This window comes from Crinia signifera, chromosome 5 (genome assembly GCF_055691185.1).
Source record: "Crinia signifera chromosome 5, ASM5569118v1, whole genome shotgun sequence".
Lineage (NCBI taxonomy): Eukaryota > Metazoa > Chordata > Amphibia > Anura > Myobatrachidae > Crinia > Crinia signifera.
The window spans coordinates 56417371-56437535 of NC_139221.1; the positions used below are offsets into that span (position 1 = coordinate 56417371).

Genomic DNA, 20165 nt, shown 5'->3' on the forward strand with positions numbered 1-20165 from the left:
CAACCGTGTGTAAAAAAGTGAATTATTTTCTTAATCTGGGTGACATGACATGAATTTTGGCTCCATCCTGGTGGCTGGATGTGAATATTGGTTCAATCCGGGTGGTATGATGTGAATTTTGACTCAATATATGTTGCATAACATGAATGTTTGCTCTCTTAGTGTGGCATGATGTTAATTCTGGCTCAATCCCGGTACCAGGATGTGAATTTTGGCTCAGTCCGGGTGCAAAGAAGGGGATTTTTGGCTCAGTTTGGGTACCACAATGTGAATTGTGGCTCAGTCCGGGTACCAAGGTGTGAATTTTGGCTCAGTCCGGGTACCAAGAAGGTGATTTTTGGCTCAGTTTGGGTACCAGGATGTGAATTTGGCACAATCCAGCTGGCATTACATGAATTTTGGCATAAAGGTGCCCATACACAGAGCGATCCTTTTTTGCAAGGTGATGGGCAGTCCCTCGCATCGCATATCGCAAACCACAAAAAGTATGTGCTGCATCTAGTTCAAAATCCATGCTGCTTTAGCACATCGCATACATTTTTAACTAGATGCGATGTGATCTAGTTCGAAATGCATGGAGCGCATCGCTCCATGTTTGGGCACCTTAACATACAACCATACACACAACCTGCTTTCCTCCGCCATTGGAATATATATATATATTTTGTAAAAAAACTAAAAATTTCAAAGAGCTGTACCACTACTATGTAAGGTGGATATACATATCGCTGGAACTCTGGAACCAGTCACTCCGTATTACTAGTTTGTTTCATCTTAATGAGGTAAGGGTTAATCTTATTCAAAGACATTTAACCAAAAGGAACTTAAAAAATCTTATTCAAAGGCATTTAACTAATGGAAACTCGACATATCTCCTACTCGCGTCCTACAATTCTAGTAAGACGACTGGAAGGTATTATGGCAGTGTTTTACACAACTAACAAGAAAAACGATGTTTTATCAATTGTTGGTGAGAAAGCATACAGCTAGCCCTATATTTTTTTTTCCCCCCTCTCCCTCCCTTTAGTATTATATACTTATATTCTTCCTTATTTTTAAAAGTGATTTATTTATTGCCAAAAAGGGTGAACAAACAGGGGTCCAAATATATTTGTGTCCTACTTCTAATATTATAGTGTGTGCTTTTTTTTTTTTTTAAATGTGGATACTATATAAGTTTTATTTTGTCTTTATATTAATAATAAATTATTATATTTCGTCCCCTTTAACCTTTACCAATTTATATTTAAGTGTTTTCGTGTATAGGAGCCCAAATGAGCATATTTTTATTTTTTATAGTATTTAGTCGCAAACCAACCCTCCCATGTTTAAAAAAAATTTTTTGTGGTTTTACGTGTAAGGCTAATGTATCGCTCATGTTCACTAGTTAGGTTCACCAGGTTGATCCACGTTCTCACTTCTGGACCAGTCTTTGCCATCCAGGAACGTGCAATATTTACTTTGGCCATGGAGCTCAGGTGTATAGCTAATTGCCTTTGCCCAGACGTAAATTGGTCGTTATGCCAAACCCCCAATATAAATGCCAGGGGCGAGGCATTTTGCAGCGGGATACCAGTTTGTTCCATTATATACTCAATTTCTTGCCAGTATTTCCGTACTATTTTGCATTCCCAAATTAAATGAAAGAAACCACATTCCAATTCATTACATTTAGGACACTTATTAATATAGTTGGGCGCGAATTTACTAATTTTTTCCGGGGTCATATATGTTCTATGCAATATATTGAACTGAATTTGTTGTGCTCTAGTGGAGTTTGTTGCGACTGTAGCTGAGTTAAGAGCTATTCTCCATGTTTCTCTATCCAGCCCTGGTACCTCTTTTCCCCATTTAGCCCTTAGACCATCTAGGTCTTCATCCTGTGTACTTTCTAACAGGAATTGATAACATCTTGAGATTATTTTGCTCTTTCCTATCTTTCCATTGCTCCATATATCTCTAACCTCATCTCCATTCATACACCCTCCCACCCTCTACGGTCGGCTGATGACTGTCGTCTCTCCTCCACCCTGATCACTGCTTCCCATGCTAGAGTACAGGACTTTGCCCGTGCTGCACCCCTTCAGTGGAACGCACTCCCTCGCTCCATTAGACTCTCCCCCACCTTGCAAAGCTTCAAACGGGCACTAAAAACTCACCTATTCATCAAAGCGTACCCTTCCACTGCATAAACCAGCTGGTTCTCCGACCCCTTGCCTGTTTACATCCTGCTATCTAACCACCACCCACTTGCTTGCACCTCTTGTAATCTGTCTGTCTCCCCTTCCTACTAGATTGTAAACTCCTCCGAGCAGGGCCCTCTTCCCTCCTGTTGTCAAAGCCCTCTTCTCTTCACATGTCACTCACAGCTCTCCTATACTCCAACACTCAGTGACCATCTTTGTCTGCAAACTCATCTCCATCATTGGCCTCAAGCCTCTAGTTGTATGTTGATTGAGTCATCACTACTTCGATTTAAGCTGTAATGTGTATTGAACTGTGGCGCACTTTATTTGTACTGTATTTTTGTTATTTATTCAATGTTAAGCCAAGCTTTGTCTCCTTGTATTGTTCCTTTGTACGGCGCTGCGAAACACTTGTGGCGCCTTATAAATAAAATAATAATAATATCTTGCTTATAAACATTTTAACCGGAGATTCAATTATACCAAAGCCTTCTCCTCTATTCTGCAGTGAGAGTGCGCTCCTCATTTGCAAAAATCTAAAAAACATTTGTTTTGGGAGTTCGAACTCCTCCTGCAGTTGAGTAAAAGACTTCAGATGATTATTAATATAGACTTGGCCCATGGACGTAATTCCATATTGATTCCATATTCGCGCTACCTGATGATCTCCGATTATTTCAGAATTTTTTAGGGAGAACAGGAACGTATCCGGGTCCGTACCAACTATCCTCTGGTTCTTACTAACCCACTGCCATATCTTCCTGGCCTGCGTGATTAACGGAGCCTGAGCTTTAGTTTTCGCTTTAGTCAGTAGTACCTGCAGAGGCGTATGCCTAGGTGCCACAGATGTCAGTAACCTAAGCAGCTCAGTAGAGTGTTCATGCCCATTCATCCATCCCCTTGTTTGTGCTAATTGTGAGGCATAATAATATAACTTAAAATTAGGCAGTGACAGTCCCCCCTTTTTTCGCGATCTAGTCTATGTGGCCATCTTCACCCTGGGTTTTTTATTTATCCATACAAAAGATGATATGACCCCTTGAATCTTATTAAATACAGCATCTTCAATATATATTGGTGCATGCTGAAGCACGTACAATACCTTGGGCAAGATGACCATCTTGACCAGATTAATACGTCCGATTACAGTGAGGGGGAGTTTTGACCAGCTTTTAAATTTGAGTTTCATTTTAGTAATTATAGGGTCTAGATTATTTCGCACATATCTTCCCGTCTCATCCGCCACATAAATGCCCAGATATTTAAACTGATTCACTCTTGGTGGATATTGAGGTGGGAGGATTACCAAGTTTCCTTGTCCTCCAGTAATGAGCAGCTGCAATTAGTTCGTTGTTAGCCCAGAATAGCTCCCATATGTTTGAATTACTTCAAGCACATTATCTAGGTCTCTTTGATAGTCAGAGAGCCCAACCAATAAATCATCAGCATATAATGAGATGATATTGTAAGCATCTGGGCCCCCCTTAACAAGAATTTTGGCTAATTCCGTGTGGCATAATGTTTATGGGGCAAGTATAAGGGGTCTACTATTGTGTTGCATAATGTACAAAGGAGGTATATGGCTATATATATATATATATATATATATATATATATATATATATATATACACATATATATTCCACGAGATCCCGGCACTCCAAACGCTAATTAGCTGTAGGGCTCTGGTGCCATCCGTGACTGCAATATGTCCATATATATTCCTTGTGAACAGCGGCACTCAAAGAGACTTGATAGCGGTAAAAAAATATTGTTTATTCCGACATATGTTTCGAACAGGATCTGCTCGTCCCTGATGACGAGCAGATCCTGCTCGAAACATATGTCGGAATAAACTATATTTTTTCACCGCTATCAAGTCTCTTTGAGTGCCGCTGTTCACAAGGAATATATATATATATATATATATATATATATAGGGAGAGAGAGAGAGAGAGAGAGAGAGAGAGAGAGAGAGAGGTAGACGGCCTGGCACTCCCTCAGCTGGGATTCAGTACCTGGGTGCCTCTTCTGGAACAAACAGGTAGTCTCGTAGGAAGGAACAGACAGCGGCACTCCAAGGGTTTTCAACAGTGTGTATTAAAGCAATTTTGCTTTAATACACACTGTTGAAAACCCTTGGAGTGCCGCTGTCTGTTCCTTCCTACGAGACTATATATATATATATATATATATATATATATATATATATATATATATATATATATGGCGATGGGCTGCAAGCTTAAATGCATTGATCAATTCATGAACTAAAACCCCATTACTTATTTAATTGATAATTTGAATGTTAAGGTGAGTTAGTTTGTTGTAGTGAGTGCTGGGCCCCCTGTGTTTGTATTTACTAGAGTGTGTGGTCACAGGCCAATGCACCCCATCCTGGGAAGTGGGTGCTGTTTGCACCCCATTCTTAGGAATGGCGAGTGTGTTGGTACTTCTGTATATATATATATATATATATATATATATATATATATATATATATATATATATATATATATATATATATAGATAGATAGATATCTATATAGACAGTGGTATATCACATCATTTTGGCCTTTAAAATTAAAATGTACCCTCACCGTGGTCTGCACCCTGCCCTAAAAATTTTCTAGAGTAAACACTATTTACCAATCACCTGACAATGTATGGGAGCATGTGACAAACAACCACTTGCTATCAGACACTGAAAAACTAACAAAACGCTCATTCAAACTGGTTCAATCTGTTTGATTGAAGAATCATGTAGAAAATGGTTTTGTCCATGTTCAGAAATTTGGGAGCAAATTTTAGATTTAAGCATACAGGAAAATAAAAAGCACAATATACCAAAGATTGCGGCCAGCAGGCCAACAAATAAAGTGTGATATAAGTAACTCACTGTGACCCTTTCTTTATTTCCATGTACTATACATACAACACCAACTGCAGCATAAGGATTTTACATCCATCTTGCATAGTGGGGGTGATTTCAATTCATTCGGTCCCCGGCAGATTCACGACGGGAGTATGCTAGGATATGTGCAGGCGACTTCCACAGTGGCCTTGGCACTCGCACAAGGGATGGAGGTGGGAAGGGAGATGGCGCATGGAGATGCCAAGCATTTCCTGGGCGTTCCCACAAAAATCCTGTGTGCGGCCAGGAAAATGCTGGACATCCTCATGCGAATGCAGGCTGGCAGCTGCCTGCTGATGTCACGGGACGTCAGCCACCCACCTCGTTCTCATACCTGGGCGGCGCATATATAAGTCATTCAATACAGACTTAAATTTGCAAGCAAGGAAAAAAAAAATCAATCGATGCTCTGCGACCATCTAATGATTCCGTCCCTCTACGCTACCCTGCAAATGGATGTATATATTAAAAATCCATTCGCAAAGCGACAGGGATGTGCGGACCGTGGCAGGGGTGTATTCTTGTGGGCATCGTTAGATGGCTCACTAAGCAGCAAAATTATTGCCGCTTAGCAAGTCAATCAGAATCACCCCAAAATGTAAGATTGAAGGTGACAATGTTCTAGAAAAAAAAGTAATCAATAAACCCATAACCTTTACATTGATGTATTTATAGATCGGATGCTTGAGACTGGTCTCCACCATTGGACCGCTCAGGTATAACTGGATTCTGCAGTCTATCACAAAAGCAGATTCAATTTGTCCCATTCCATACTGCTCATTGATGAATGATACACTATTTCTTAAGTTACTACAACCATATAAAAACAGAGAGAAAAGTAACAGTAGTACACAAAAAATGATGGCAAATAGTTTTATTATGTAAAACATAATAATGACATGAGGAGGACGCCGTAGATGATAGTACTGACGTGATGATGTGCAGTAGGCTGTTAAGGTGCCCATACAATTATCGTATACAATATTGTACACAATATCGCAGCTTATCGCATCTCGGTTTTGCGATGAGATAAGATCTAGTACAAAAAGTATGTGCAGCACATACAATCCTCCTGTGCAGCACATACTTTTTGTACTAGATCTCATCTCATCGCAAAACTGAGATGCGATGAGATGCGATATTGTGTACAATATTGTATACAATAATTGTAACGTGTATGGGCCCCTCTACCACTTATCACTGGTAAATGAGTACCCAAGGAACCGGCGTTCCTCCTCTGCAGTTAATGTGGATTCTGGAGGTGAAAGCAGGTCATCCACAGACATAAATTCATCCACTGTATCTGGAGTGGGCTCCATGTTGAATGGTGGCGTTGCACTGCCGGCCTCTAGTTCCTCCCAGTTGATAGACGAGAAGAACGGGTGATCTCTTATCTGCCTACAGTGTTCCTGTCTCTCCATTGGGTTCTTGCATAATAGTCTCTCAAGGATGTCCCTGATATCTGGATGGAGGTTGCGTGGATACCTAGGTTTGCCATTGACCGCGGAACGATACACCTTGTTGAAATCCTTGCCAGCATAAAAGGGGAGTGATCCGGTAGCCATTTTATAAATTACTACCCCAAGTGCAAACATGTCTACCGCAGCGTTGTATGGGATGTTGCTCAGAATTTCTGGGGCCATATAACCATTAGTTCCGATACCATACTCTGATACTGTCTCATTGCCATGGACATTCATCACCGAGAGGCCAAAATCGGCGATCTTCACATGGCCAGCTGCATCCAGAAGAATATTGTCTGGCTTGATGTCCCTGTGGATAATACCTCTCGCATGCAGAAACTGCAGCCCACACAGTATTTCTGCTGCTATAAATCTGGTAGTATCAATATCAAATGGGGCTCTGCTGTGTATTAATTCGGACAGATCTCCCCCTCTTAGGTATTCCATAACCAGACATAGATGGCTGGGTGTCTGGAATGCTGCATATCCGTGAGTGAGGAACGCATTCTCCCTAGTTATTTTCAGGATCTCTTTTTCTACAAACATGTCCTCACAGTCCTCACATTCGTCCAATAATTTCCTCTTGTCCACTATTTTCACAGCCAGTTGCCGCCTGGTGATTGAATGGGAAGCTAGCAACACCTTCCCATAGCTGCCCTCACCGATGTTTCTGTGGAAGGTCAATATTGCCAGGTGAGAGGCAGCAGATGTCTCCAGGGCGCTGGCTGGTGGGATCTCACTTACAGCTGCAGATCTCTTCTTTTTGCAGGGTGTTTCCTCACTTTTGCAACACCTCTTTATGCCCCTTTGATTTGACACCTCAATCATGGTATCAATGGGCATGCTTGCTGATCTCTTGGTGGCCACTCTCTTAAGCCTATTATTGGCTGATGGGGGTTTGGCAAAGACATTTAAGCCCAGTGAGGCAACAGATCTGAAAGCCTCAGTTAAACCACCCCTTAAATTGGAGATTTGTTGTTCAGGCCACTTCCCGCATGCTCCATCTTCAGTTTGTCTGCAGCTATTTTCTACCTTTCTCCTCTTATTTGGGACCTCATCTGATGGCTCCCTAATTCTCTTATTTGAAAGAGTCTTTGAAGCATTCTCAGATGTTTGGTTGCCCTTGTCTTCTACCTTCATGATGTTGGGAGTATTTATTTTCCCCTCAGGTAAACCTTCCTTCTTGTTGCTAGTAGCCTCTACCTCCTTTTTAGCGCACCTGTTGTTCTTTGGTCGCTTTTTATTTTTAGATTTCATGTTAAATAAACAATAACACAAATTCGCAAAGCACACAGAAAAACACCTCCACACTGGATCAGTTGAAGATGCACAATGACAATTATGCTGGTGAGCCCCCTCAAGCCAGCAGACAGATTATGACATCACAAATGACCTTTGTGACATCATCATTGTCTGTTACTTACAGTCTATGTAATATAAAAAACTGTAATAATTTCTCACTCCCCCTTCCCCCACCTCTTTCCTTCTCCTCTACCCATCCTTTCTTCCTTCATGGCACGTCTTTCCACTAGATCTGGTCAGCTGGATATTTAAATGTCACTCATCAGACTTTATTGTCCGTGCAAAGTTTATAACCTAACCACCCTAGGGCAACATACAGGTTGATTACCATAATATACAGGCCTAGTTGCAACCCCATAAGTTTGAGTACCACTGGAGGGATGTTACCCTCAATCTCAGTGATTACAAGTTTTTCTATTTTATTGTATGTTTGCGCGCTGTTTCTATTTCAGCAAAATTACCTTTAAACTTATTACCTAATTACCTATTGAGGTGGCTTGGCACTTTTCCCAGGCTGCCCCAATCCGGACCCAAAGGTCCTAAACTCTGGGCGTGCTGATCTCCGCTGGTCATGAGACCCACCATCCCAGTTCCTCCCTCCTACAAAAACACCCGATTACCCGCTCCACCCCCTCCCCCCCCCCCCCCCCAGCGACGAGTTGCGACTTTCTCTTCCTTTTTTCTGCATTTACCTTTATCCTTTTCCTTCCTAACATGCCTCTAACATTATCCTCAATGAATGTTAAGGGACTAAACACGCCTCAAAAACGCACCACTCTGTTTCGCACAATACACAATGTCAAAGCCAATATCTTATTCCTACAAGAGACCCACTTTCAAGCTAACTCACACCCCTCACTCAGCTCCAGATGCTTTCCTACGGTCTTCTATTCAAATAGTCAAGCTAAACATAAGGTCCCCTTTACGCTCCACTCAATCTACACTGATTCTGACGGGCGAATTATTATTCTCAATGGCTTGATAGCTCACTCAGAATGTACAATTGCAAACATATATGCCCCAAACACGGGTTAATCTTTTTTTTTAGAGCCTTTTTCTCGGAACTAGAGAAGAAGGGAAAGGCTGTCTAATTCTGGGTGGGGACTTCAATGCTATTCTAGACATCTACTTAGACAAATCTCGCCTCTCAACAAGCCCACAGACTAACTCTATATCTCGCTCACTAAATAAATGCATAAAAGAATCTTGCTTATTTGATGTATGGAGAGCACACAATCCCACTTCCAAAGATTACACATTTTTCTCAATACCACATCAGTCTTACTCCCGTATCGATATGTTTTTTTGTTGCCCCTCTATCGCTCCACATATTGTACAATCCTCAATCATTTCCAACTCATGGTCCGATCACTCAATACTTACTGCCACTTTCGATTACCTCGACAATCCCCCTTCCCGCTCTTCCTGGCGACTGAACGAGACCCTGCTAAAAATCCCTCAGTTCCAAGAAAAAATACTTGCGGCCATCACAGAATATTTGTCCCTCAACACTGACGATACCCCCTGCTCTCCCGTGGTGTGGGAAGCACACAAAACTGTTGTTAGAGGTCATATCAAAAGCTACGCATCTTTTAGAAATAAGGAACAGAAAGCTAAACTCACTGCTCTCACCAATGAGGTTAGTATGTTGGAAGCTCAACACAAAAATCACACCTCTAGCTCCGTTTACAGGCAACTCACTGCAGCTAAGGCATCCCTCAATGCTTTACTTGCCAAGCGGATGGAGAGGGTCCTACGCAGACTACGACAACGTTTCTACGAGAAAAGTAATAAAGCAGACTCTTTACTGGCAAATAGATTAAAAGCCCGCAAGGCCCAGACAGCTATACAAGCTATCAAGGACACAATGAATACACCGCAATATAACCCTTCAAAAATCAACTCTCTCTTTAAAGCATAAAGCATAACCTAAATGACCATTTAGATGAAAATCCTCCACATCCTGAATCAACTTCAGATTACCTATCATCGTGAAACCTCCCGAGCCTAGATATAGAAACCTCTACGAGCTTAAATAGGCCCATCACTGACGAGGAAGTCATGGCAGCACTCAAAACACAAAAACCATCAAAAGCCCCTGGCCCAGATGGCTTTCCGATCTCGTATTATAAGAGATTTCAAGCCCCGCTAGTGCCTCACCTAACTAAGATGTTTCATCAAATACTTGATGGAGCTCAATTTCACCCAGCCACTACAACTGCCACCATCACAGTCATCCCCAAACCTAATAAAGACCCCCAACTTGTTTCTAATTACCGTTCCATTTCACTACTTAATGCAGACCTAAAAATATTTGCCAAAGTTCTTGCCAACCGTCTAAATCCAGTCCTCCCATCATTGATTCACCCTGATCAAGTAGGCTTTGTCCCATCTAAACAAGCCTTAGACAACACTAGAACCATCAACATCATCCACTATATTAACACCAGTAAGACTCCCTCACTAGTCCATGCCCTGGATGCCGAAAAGGCTTTTGATAGAATCTCGTGGCCTATTTTGACCCGAACCCTTCAACAATTCGGTCTCCAGGGCAAATTTCTTAAAGCCATACAAGCACTATACCACTGCCCCTCAGCTGCGGTTCTGGCGGGCGGTCTGCTCTCCTCCCTGTCGAATCATGAACGGTACCAGACAGGGATGCCCCCTCTCACCCCTAATATTTGCCTTAATAATTGAACCTCTTGCATGCCGAATCAGATCCAACCCAGACATCACGGGAATCCGCATTAAAGATAATCAATACTCCCTCTCATTATTCGCAGATGACGTCCTCCTCACTCTCACCAACCCATTAATTTCACTACCGAACCTATTTCAAGAACTCACAACATTTGGAAACCTTTCGGGCTACAAAATTAATAACTCAAAATCGGATGCTCTCCCACTCCACCTCACGGACCAATCTAAAAAACTCTTACAGGCAAACTTCAATTTTAATTGGAGGAAATGTTCCCTCAAATATTTAGGGATTCAGATAACTAAATCTTATAGCTCCCTTTATAAGGCCAACTACCCCCCACTCATAAGATCGATCCTTAAAGATATACAACATTGGCAATCATACTTCCTCTCATGGATCGGCCGCATCACCGCTATAAAAATGAATATACTCCCTAAACTGCTCTATCTATTTCAAACCCTCCCGATCCCAATCCCATCGTCCACGATCACCGCTATACAATCTGCTCTTTGTAAATTTGTTTGGAACAACAAGAAACCCAGGATCCGTCGAGATATTCTATCTAGACGCTCCCAGGATGGGGGACTTGGCCTGCCCGTACTACAGCGCTATCTCGAAGCTACTCGGCTCAGCCAACTGCATTCCCCCCCTAAAAGTAAAAGATGGGTAGATCTGGAAAGCGACTTGGTGGGGATCCCTTCCGTGTCATATCTCCCTTGGTTGCCTCGTTAAAACCATCCACATCTTTCCTTTAGTTCTCCTACAGTAGAATTGACTTTAAAGATCTGGGAGAAACTCAATAAAAAATGTAAACTTTCATCATCCCCATCACCTCTAACCCCCTTATGGAGTAACCCTTCCTTTCCACCGGGCCTCAGTCCCCTGATGGCCTCTGCCTGGCTTCGAGCAGGTATAACTAGAATTCACCACATATCTGAGGACTTTGCTCCTAAAACTTTTGACGAGCTACAAGAAAAATACCATATCTCGAATACCCTGAACTACCAATATCTACAACTCCGACATTTTTCTATTTCACATCAACCTGCACAACCCCGACAGGCCCCCACCCCTCTAGAAAGATTCTGCATGTTTAGGCCTACCGACAGAGGAACCATTTTACAACTTTATAACTCTATCCTAATCACTAACGCTCCCACACTAGATAATCATGAACATGAATGGGAAACGGACCTGGGACGGCGCCTTGAGGAGGAGGAATGGGAATCTATTCGTCTTGCAGTTTCAAAATGCTCAATCAGCATATGAATTAAAGAAAATTCCTACAAGATCTATTCCAGATGGTACATGGTCCCAACTCGCCTCCACCGCATATATCCAAATTCTTCAGATTTGTGCTGGAGAAACTGCGGGCAGAGGGGGACATTTTACCACATCTGGTGGTCCTGCCCAATTATTGCACAATTCTGGAAGATGGTTCTCTCTCTCTCCTCTCTCACTACTATTGAACCCATTAACCTACTCTTATGCGCCCCAATTGACCGTTTCTCTAAGGAATCGAACAAGTTAATTCTGCATGTTGCTTGTGCGGCTAAGCACCAAATAGCCAGCAAGTGGAAAAATCCTAATGCCCCCAGCCGACAGGAACTAAGTAACAGAGTGTGGTTCATTGCTAAGATGGAATATATAACAAGTCTACAAAACAACACTGTTCGTAAATTCTACTCTGTTTGGCTCCCATGGTATACACATTACAATACCCCAATTCCTGGTCGCTCATAAAATTTCCTATCACATACAAATAACTTTTACCTATTCCTATACTCCACTACTCGTCATTTTCATCTCCTTATCTATCTTCTTTCCACCCGTCGCTGGGTCCAAACCCATTCCCTTCCCTCTCCCCTCAACCGTAAACCCCTTCAAACCGTTTAGCATATCTTTGATCATACCCTAAGATAAAACATGGTAGTGACGGCCCTCTCATTTAAGCCTACATTGAGTTAGTTTATACATCATTCCAACCTTTACCGTATCCGAGTGAACGATAGTTGAGGCTATACAATTACCTCAATGCTCTCAATTTGCCTACGATTCTTTACTACAGATGTTTTATTGTTACTGGCCCAATTAGCCCACTATAACGATCTGTCATTTTAATTACTACCAATGCTACCATAATTTTTTAATTGTATTACTGAGCATGTTATGTAATTACATTTTCTCAATAAAATTTACGAGTTAAAAAAAACAAAAACTTTAATAAAAGATAAATATTAATAGACCCTATACCACTGTCCTTAACACTGGGTGCCGTAGGATGAGAACCTTTGGGATGGTGTAGAATGTGTAACCCAAATCAAACACATCATTACTGAACTATTTTTCCAGTAGTGGTATGCCCGGAAATTTTCTGGGCTCAGCTGTGCTGCCGCAGCGGGCTATCCTGGAAAATTTCCGGGCATACCACTTTGTAGTAAGTGTGCGCCAGTGGTGCATCCATCAGAGCACCACTGGCGCACTACCTTTAGGGGTCCCCCCCTCAGTCACCCCTCCTCTCCGGCCTACCCGGCGATCGTATGCTGGAGCTCCCCCGCCACCAGCCACATACTGTAGTGACATAGGCGGCAGGCTCGGGGATGTTCAGGGCGGCTCAGGGGGACCCAAGAGAGTTCAGGCGAAACATCCCCGAGCTTGTCGCCTGTGTGATGACTGACAGGCAGCTGGGGTAGCGGCGGCAGGGGAGCAGCGAAGATGGGGGGGGGGGGGGGGGAGAGCGGCTTCCTATAATCTGTGGTGAGTTTTGCTGGGCCCCAGCAAAACCTACCACTCAAAGGGTTAAGGCCTGTCCAAAGACTAGTTTATGCAATTCTTGTTCATGATTATAGCGTTGCTATCGCTGTGCAAAAAACTAAAAATATGACATCAGGCTAGACGTCGTCAATGCAAAAATTTGTGTTGGATTAGTAAAATCACATATTTATTTAACTGCAGCACAGATCCTATGAACATTTAATGGAATATTTTAAAAAAATGATTAAATTAAGAAAAAACATCTGACAATTTAAAAAACCTCCTTTCAAAAACCATAAACAATAACAGAGCAAGTCTCTAACTATCCACCTATCCTTGCCAACCACAGCAGGGCAGAAGCTGCTGCAACAGGTACAGAAGATTCCAAACACCCTCAATGAATAAGAAAATAATCAAGAGGAAAAAAAAGAACTGACTGGGGATCGATCTCACATGGATAGTCATAAGCTTACTAACGACGTATCACAATGCATGAAAACAGAAATAGCATGGACCTTTATGATAGCACCCTTCAGGCAGGGTTCGCAAAAACGCGATATAATGCGTATTTTACTCTAAATTTGCCACCGGGGACTCAGTTTCTCAAACTGAAGGGGTCCCTGGGGACGCGCTTTGCTGCAGCTGAGCCCGTTAGCCAATCACTGGAGTGGCCGCCGTGACCCAATCATTATGCAGTGGCCGTCGGCAGCCAATCAGGAGTAGCTTGTATTACAGGTCGCCGTGCCCTGCCTGTTTTTATCATTTCTAAAGCCGTGCAGGTTTTCACTGTAAGAAGGCTACAATTTTCCGCAACCCCCCGCCATGCTATGTAGAGTCTACAGTCCGCTGCTGAGAGTGGGGATGGGACAGGACTGGATGGGATGCTCCTGTAACAGCTGACAGCCGCTCTCAGCAGGAGAGGTGAGTGGGCTGTCTTTGTGGCGGGGGACTGGATGTGGCTGGAAGAGCTGACATGCTGGTCAACTCAGAGCAGCTTGTCAGCTATTCCAGCCGCATCTCATCCCCCACTGTGCAGACAGTGCGCTCACCTACTCTGCTGACCGGGGTGTCAGCTTTTACAGCCCTCTGGACAAAGAGCATAAAATGCCCCCTGGGCAGCGAGCGTAAAATGCCCCCTGGGCAGCGAGCGTAAAATGCCCCCTGGGCAGAGAGCGTAAAATGCCCCCTGGGCAGAGAGCGTAAAATGCCCCCTGGGCAGAGAGCGTAAAATGCCCCCTGGGCAGAGAGCGTAAAATGCCCCCTGGGCAGAGAGCGTAAAATGCCCCCTGGGCAGAGAGCGTAAAATGCCCCCTGGGCAGAGAGCGTAAAATGCCCCCTGGGCAGAGAGCGTAAAATGCCCCCTGGGCAGAGAGCGTAAAATGCCCCCTGGGGCAACCTGCAGGTGCACTCATTATTCACTGACACATTTTAAAAGATCCACAGGTGGCGCTAATTACTTCATTTGTGATTCTGTGTGGAGACCTAGAAAACGTGAACTGTTGGGGGTCCTAAGAACCGTGGTTGAGAAGTACTGATCTAGAGAGAACAAGAACACTCATCCTCTGCAGTGAATCAGTTCTGTTTAATGTAACAGTAGAACAATATGCAATAGTGAAATATACAGGATAAAAAAAAGGAAATGAACGCCACACACACTTTTTATCTTCACCATACCATACCCATATGCCTGGGACCTCAATACAATGTGTTATTTCATAGTGTATAGCAGCCCCTAATGCCAAGAGTTGGAATTACAGACACAGACTTGACTTTATAATTCAGTGCTTCTGAAATCCAGCCCTAGGGATACAATAACAGTGCATGTTTTCTTTATCTCTTTGGTAAAGCACAGGTATTCATTATGAAGTGACACAATCTAAGAGATTGTCATTCTTAAAGAAGCGCTGGAAATCATGCACTGTTAAGGTGCTGTGAGGACTGGATTTCAGAAGCACTGCTTTAATTTATAAGCCCACCAGACATAGGGACAGATGTATCAGGCTTCAAAAAGTGATAAAGTGGAGATTGTTACACAACCAGCCAATCAGCTCCCAACTCCCATGATACAGGCTGAGTTTGAAAAATGACAGGCAGGAGCGGATTGGTTGGTTGTTTATCACTCTCCACTTTATCACTTTCTGAAAATTGCCATATCTAGCCCAAAATTAGATCGCAGACTTAAAGGTAACCTGGTCGTTTGGGATCCTCTCTAAAACCTGCACCTAAGGTCAGAAGGAAGAAGTGTGGCACTTATTGAATATTGGGAAGTAGGGAGGATATATCAGTATGAGACATAGGTGCAACTAGGGAGGGTCCTAGTGAAACTTTTAAAGAGTTCAAATCTAGGGGAAGAGTCTGATTGGACATGTAAGTGGGAGGTCTCTGAATTGGATTTTGCATAGGCTATACTGTAACAGAAGGTGGTAGTGGTTGCTTTTAGTAGACATTTAGGAACATAAGAAAATAGATGATAGCTTTGGTTATGTCTTCAGTAAAAATGAATTAGCAAAAAAAAAAAAAAAAAAAGCAGCATTTCCTCTCCCACATTTACAGACCCACACTAATACAGCAGCCCACCATTCTGAGTCTTCTAGCCAGTGCATGGAAAACTTTCTCCACCATCTGTAATTTGGCAAGTTTATGAAATGGAGCTCAAGACTAGCATGCTACAATCATTTCATAATGTATGGGATCCCTCCCCACTTTTGTAGGTTCCACCCCTTGTTGGTGTGAGATACTGAGCCAATGACAACAATATAAGGTCCAAATACAAAAATAAGTAATAGGAGACTCCGGGTTATGTAGGACTACAGCAGGTGATGCTGGACAGAACATTTCTACAATGTTTTTATTTTACCATACTGTAGTTTAGGAATGGAATTCTAGAGGGGCAAGATCAGTGATACAGTATACAGTACATCTAGAAATAAAGGAACTCAGGGGGAGCTTGGCCCCCGATTACATGCTACACATCCGTCACACATCCATTTCCAAAAAACAGAGCATTACATCTCCATAATTCACACCACAGCAGCATAATATGCAGGAGCCAGGGGAATTGTATCAAACCTTTAACTGCGATAAAGTGGAGAAACCAATTGTAATATCAAAGAATGTGCTAGATTAATGACAGCAGCAGATTGGCTGCTTTAGGAAACCTATCCATTTTATCATCTCGCCACGGTTTGATCCATCCCCCCCTAAGAATGACCTTACTGTATGGAGTTTTTCAACAGCACCAAGACTTTGGACACTGAATTTAAAGGGTCAATAATATTATATATAAAACTCAGGCAAGCTTTGTATTTAAAATGATTGCACCTTAAAATCAGCGGTTTACCCCACAGACTTGGACAAACAGCACAGAGCAGGGATGTGACTGGCACCTAAGGCATCCCAACACAAATTTCCGACATTATTTATTATCAGTTTCTTATATAGTGCACACATATTCCGCAGCGCTTTACAAAGAATATTTGAACATTCACATCAGTCCCTGCGCCAGTGGAGCTTACAATCTATATTCCCTACCACATGTACACGCACACATTGTGGGAGGAAACCGGAGTACCCGGAGGAAACCCACGCAAGTACGGGGAGAATATACAAACTGCGCACAGTTAGAGCCATGGAGGGAATCGATCCCATGACCTCAGTGCCGTGAGGCAGTAATGCTAACCATTACACCGGCCGTACTGCCCATCAAACTTGTTCAAATTGGTTTAGTTTGTCCTGGAAAGTACTTATATAGTTACAAATGATATTTATAGTCAATGTTATAGTGCAACTGATTATGCTAGTGCTATATAAATAAATGTGAATAACAAAAAGGTTCGGACACTCTCATTACAACATAGGATGTCTTGGTTAATAGCAGGGTCAAAGGGAAACCACGTTTCAACTGATCAGCAACTTTGAGATCATATTATCACAGTAACTTGGACCCACCTTGTCTAAATTGAAAGCATTCCACAATGCTCTTATACTAACCTCTGATTGTACATGCCCCGATAATTGTAGTTAGTCCGGTGGTTTGGAAGTGGTTTGGGATCTAATGGCCTGTAGATGGCAGGCTCCCCTCTCTTCATAGCAAGACCATTCAGTTCAACCGTTGGGGTTATGCTACCTGCAATGACAGGACATTAAGAATAAAGACTACGAAGAAATGACAGATAAATAAAATACAAAGTAAAACAGTCATTACCTATGTTGTATTAATAAGTGGATAGAGGTAACAATGAGAAGAAATCTTCTAATCAAAAAGACTAAGAAGACTAAGAGTACCATGAAGGGGCAGACTAGATGGACCAAGGGGTTCTGATTTGCAGTCAAATTCTATGTTTCTATGGGCCAGATGCATCAAGCTTCATAAGTGATAAATTGCAGAGGGATAAACAGCCAGCCAATCAGCTCCTACCTGTCATTTTTCCAACCCAGCTTGCAACATGACAGGTAGGAGCTGATAGAATAGTTGTTTATCACTCTCCATTTTATCACTTTTTGAAGCTTGATACATCTAGCCCTATGTATGTTAAGACGGGAGAACATGCACAGGCAATAAGTAAGGTTGCTATGGAATAGAGTAAAATTTCATCAGTTACCTCCAGATTTCATACGTTGTGTATAAATAAATATAAATACTAAATCCTCTGCTATGTCAGAGGCCAGAAAATATATTTATCACACTGCTTGTTGATTTCTGGGTAAAGGCTCCCATTTCTGGGTAAAGCCTCACATGTGGTACCTCTTAAAATGACCCGGCAGCTACACTGCATACGATACGTCATATGCGGCCATTTTGGATAGCATGCTATCCCATTCACTGTCCCTGGGTATGATATATCCTTGGTGCAGAGGTGACAATGTCCGGATACGACATATGACGCACGGGACCGAAAATCGTAACAGAATCATAAGTATATGACCAACAATTTGACACTTTTCATATGATTCGGCCCAATGTGTCGAAATTGTGTACATAAGGGCCAAATCGTACTAGTGTATGGCCACCGTAGGCATGCTCTTCAGGCTGGACAACCAGAGAATACATCTTACATGCGAGAGACAAGGCGGTACTCTTTACTTAGCACGGCGCCCACGATTTTGATCGTGGTCATCGCGGGTAAAAAAATCGCGGCCATCGCATGCACTAAAAAAAACGGGTGCGATGCGACCGACGCGATGCCCGCGATTTCCCATAGGGAACAATGTTAAATGTCTCAATTGACCCGTTTTTACTGTTCAATGCCTCAATGGTCCCGATTTTTCCATAGGAAACAATGTTAAATGGCACACAGAGGCCAAATAGGCACCCTGAAGTGTGAAATGGCCCCCATAACGCCACCTCACGATCAACGTGAACCTGAAGTGTGGCGAGCGCAGCGAGCCCGCGAGGGGCGGCGGTACGCGTCCTACGACCTTTTCATACCCCCACTATCCACGTCGGCGTGGAGTTGAGAATAGAATAGTGTGGGGAGCGCAGCGAGCCACCGTGCCTGAAGCGTGGCGAGCCCCGTGAGGGGACGCAGATACCTGTGAAGCCCGCGAAGGGACGCGTTTACCTGTGAAGGTATCCGCGTCCCCTCGCCACACTTCGGGCTCGGTGGCTCGCCACACTATTCTATTCTCAACTCCACGCCGACGTGGATAGTGGGGGTATGAAAAGGTCGGAGGACGCGTACCGTCGCCACGCTTCGGGTTAACGTTGATCGTGGGGTGGCGTTAACAATTGTGGGGGCCATTTCACACTTCAGGGTGCCTATTTGGCCTCTGTGGGCCATTTAACATTGTTTCCTATGGAAAAATCGGGTCCATTGAAGCATTGAACAGGAAAATCGGGTCAATTGAGACATTTAACATTGTTCCCTATGGGAAATCGCGGGCATCGCGTCGGTCGCATCGCACCCGTTTTTTTAGTGCATGCGATGCCCGCCGTGCTAAGTAAAGAGTACCGACAAGGCAATATAAACTGAAAGCACAGCCCTTATTCTGGTTCACTCGCAAGGGCAAGTTCCTTCTAAAATGGGACTGCAGGGGGGGAGGGGGGCATATGTAACATGTACAGAGAGATTTAGTTTTGGGTTAGTTATTTGTTTCTGTGCAGGGAAAATACTGACTGCTTTATTCTTAAACTGCAATATTGATCTCACTTTGAAATAAAAGCCCACTCAAATCTAATTCTCTCTGCACATGTTACATCTTCCCCACCTGCAGTGCACATGGTTTTGTTCATTTGAGAAGGAATTTGCCTTTGTGAGTGAACCAAAAAAGGAGCCAATGGGGGGCAATCAATGTGCCGCTGCTATTCCAGACGGGGGAAAATAGCGGCGGGTCCCTATTCAATGCTGTTTTTAGCGACAGCATTGAAGCGGGATCTCGGCAGAACGGGCCGGACTTTAGAAGCTGTCTGGCCCGGTCTGCTGATAACGGGCGTAGCTTATCGCGATCCCGGCCGCAGATCGACAATCCAAGGCCGTTTTTGCGTCCACGCCCCCTTTGTGCTAATTGGTAGGCGGGACATTGAATACCGCCTGTCGTTCAGCAGTCGATCAGACCGCAAACGGGCCAGGATCACGGATGTCGGTAGGGATCGACAGCCATTATCCTGGATTGAATACCCCCCCCAATATAATTAATATAATGGGAGAGCAAATTTTATTTGTAGAACTAGAAAATCACAGCTACATAAGCAAAACAATTCATGGAGACTTTAAGAGTCCAACACCATAAAACATAAAAGGGCAGATGTACTAAGCCATGGAAAGTGATCACATGTAGAGAGATACCCTACCAACTAATCAGCCCTTGTTATATCTTTCAAACACAGCCTCTAACATGGCAGTAAG

General features: G+C 43.2%; 1 protein-coding gene across 12 annotated transcripts in view; it reads right to left on the reverse strand.

Annotated features, from left to right (window-relative positions):
• STAU2 (staufen double-stranded RNA binding protein 2) overlaps nt 1-20165 on the reverse strand; it is a 296288-nt gene that overhangs the window by 238726 nt on the left and 37397 nt on the right. For all 12 annotated transcript variants that reach the window (XR_014474843.1, XR_014474842.1, XM_083187269.1 and 9 more), the window contains one exon: nt 17311-17446. Coding sequence is in view for 10 of the 12 variants with exons in the window: in XM_083187269.1 (XP_083043395.1) it covers nt 17311-17446 (136 nt within the window). In the remaining 2 variants the exon portion in view is untranslated. The remainder of the gene's footprint in view (nt 1-17310; nt 17447-20165) is intronic.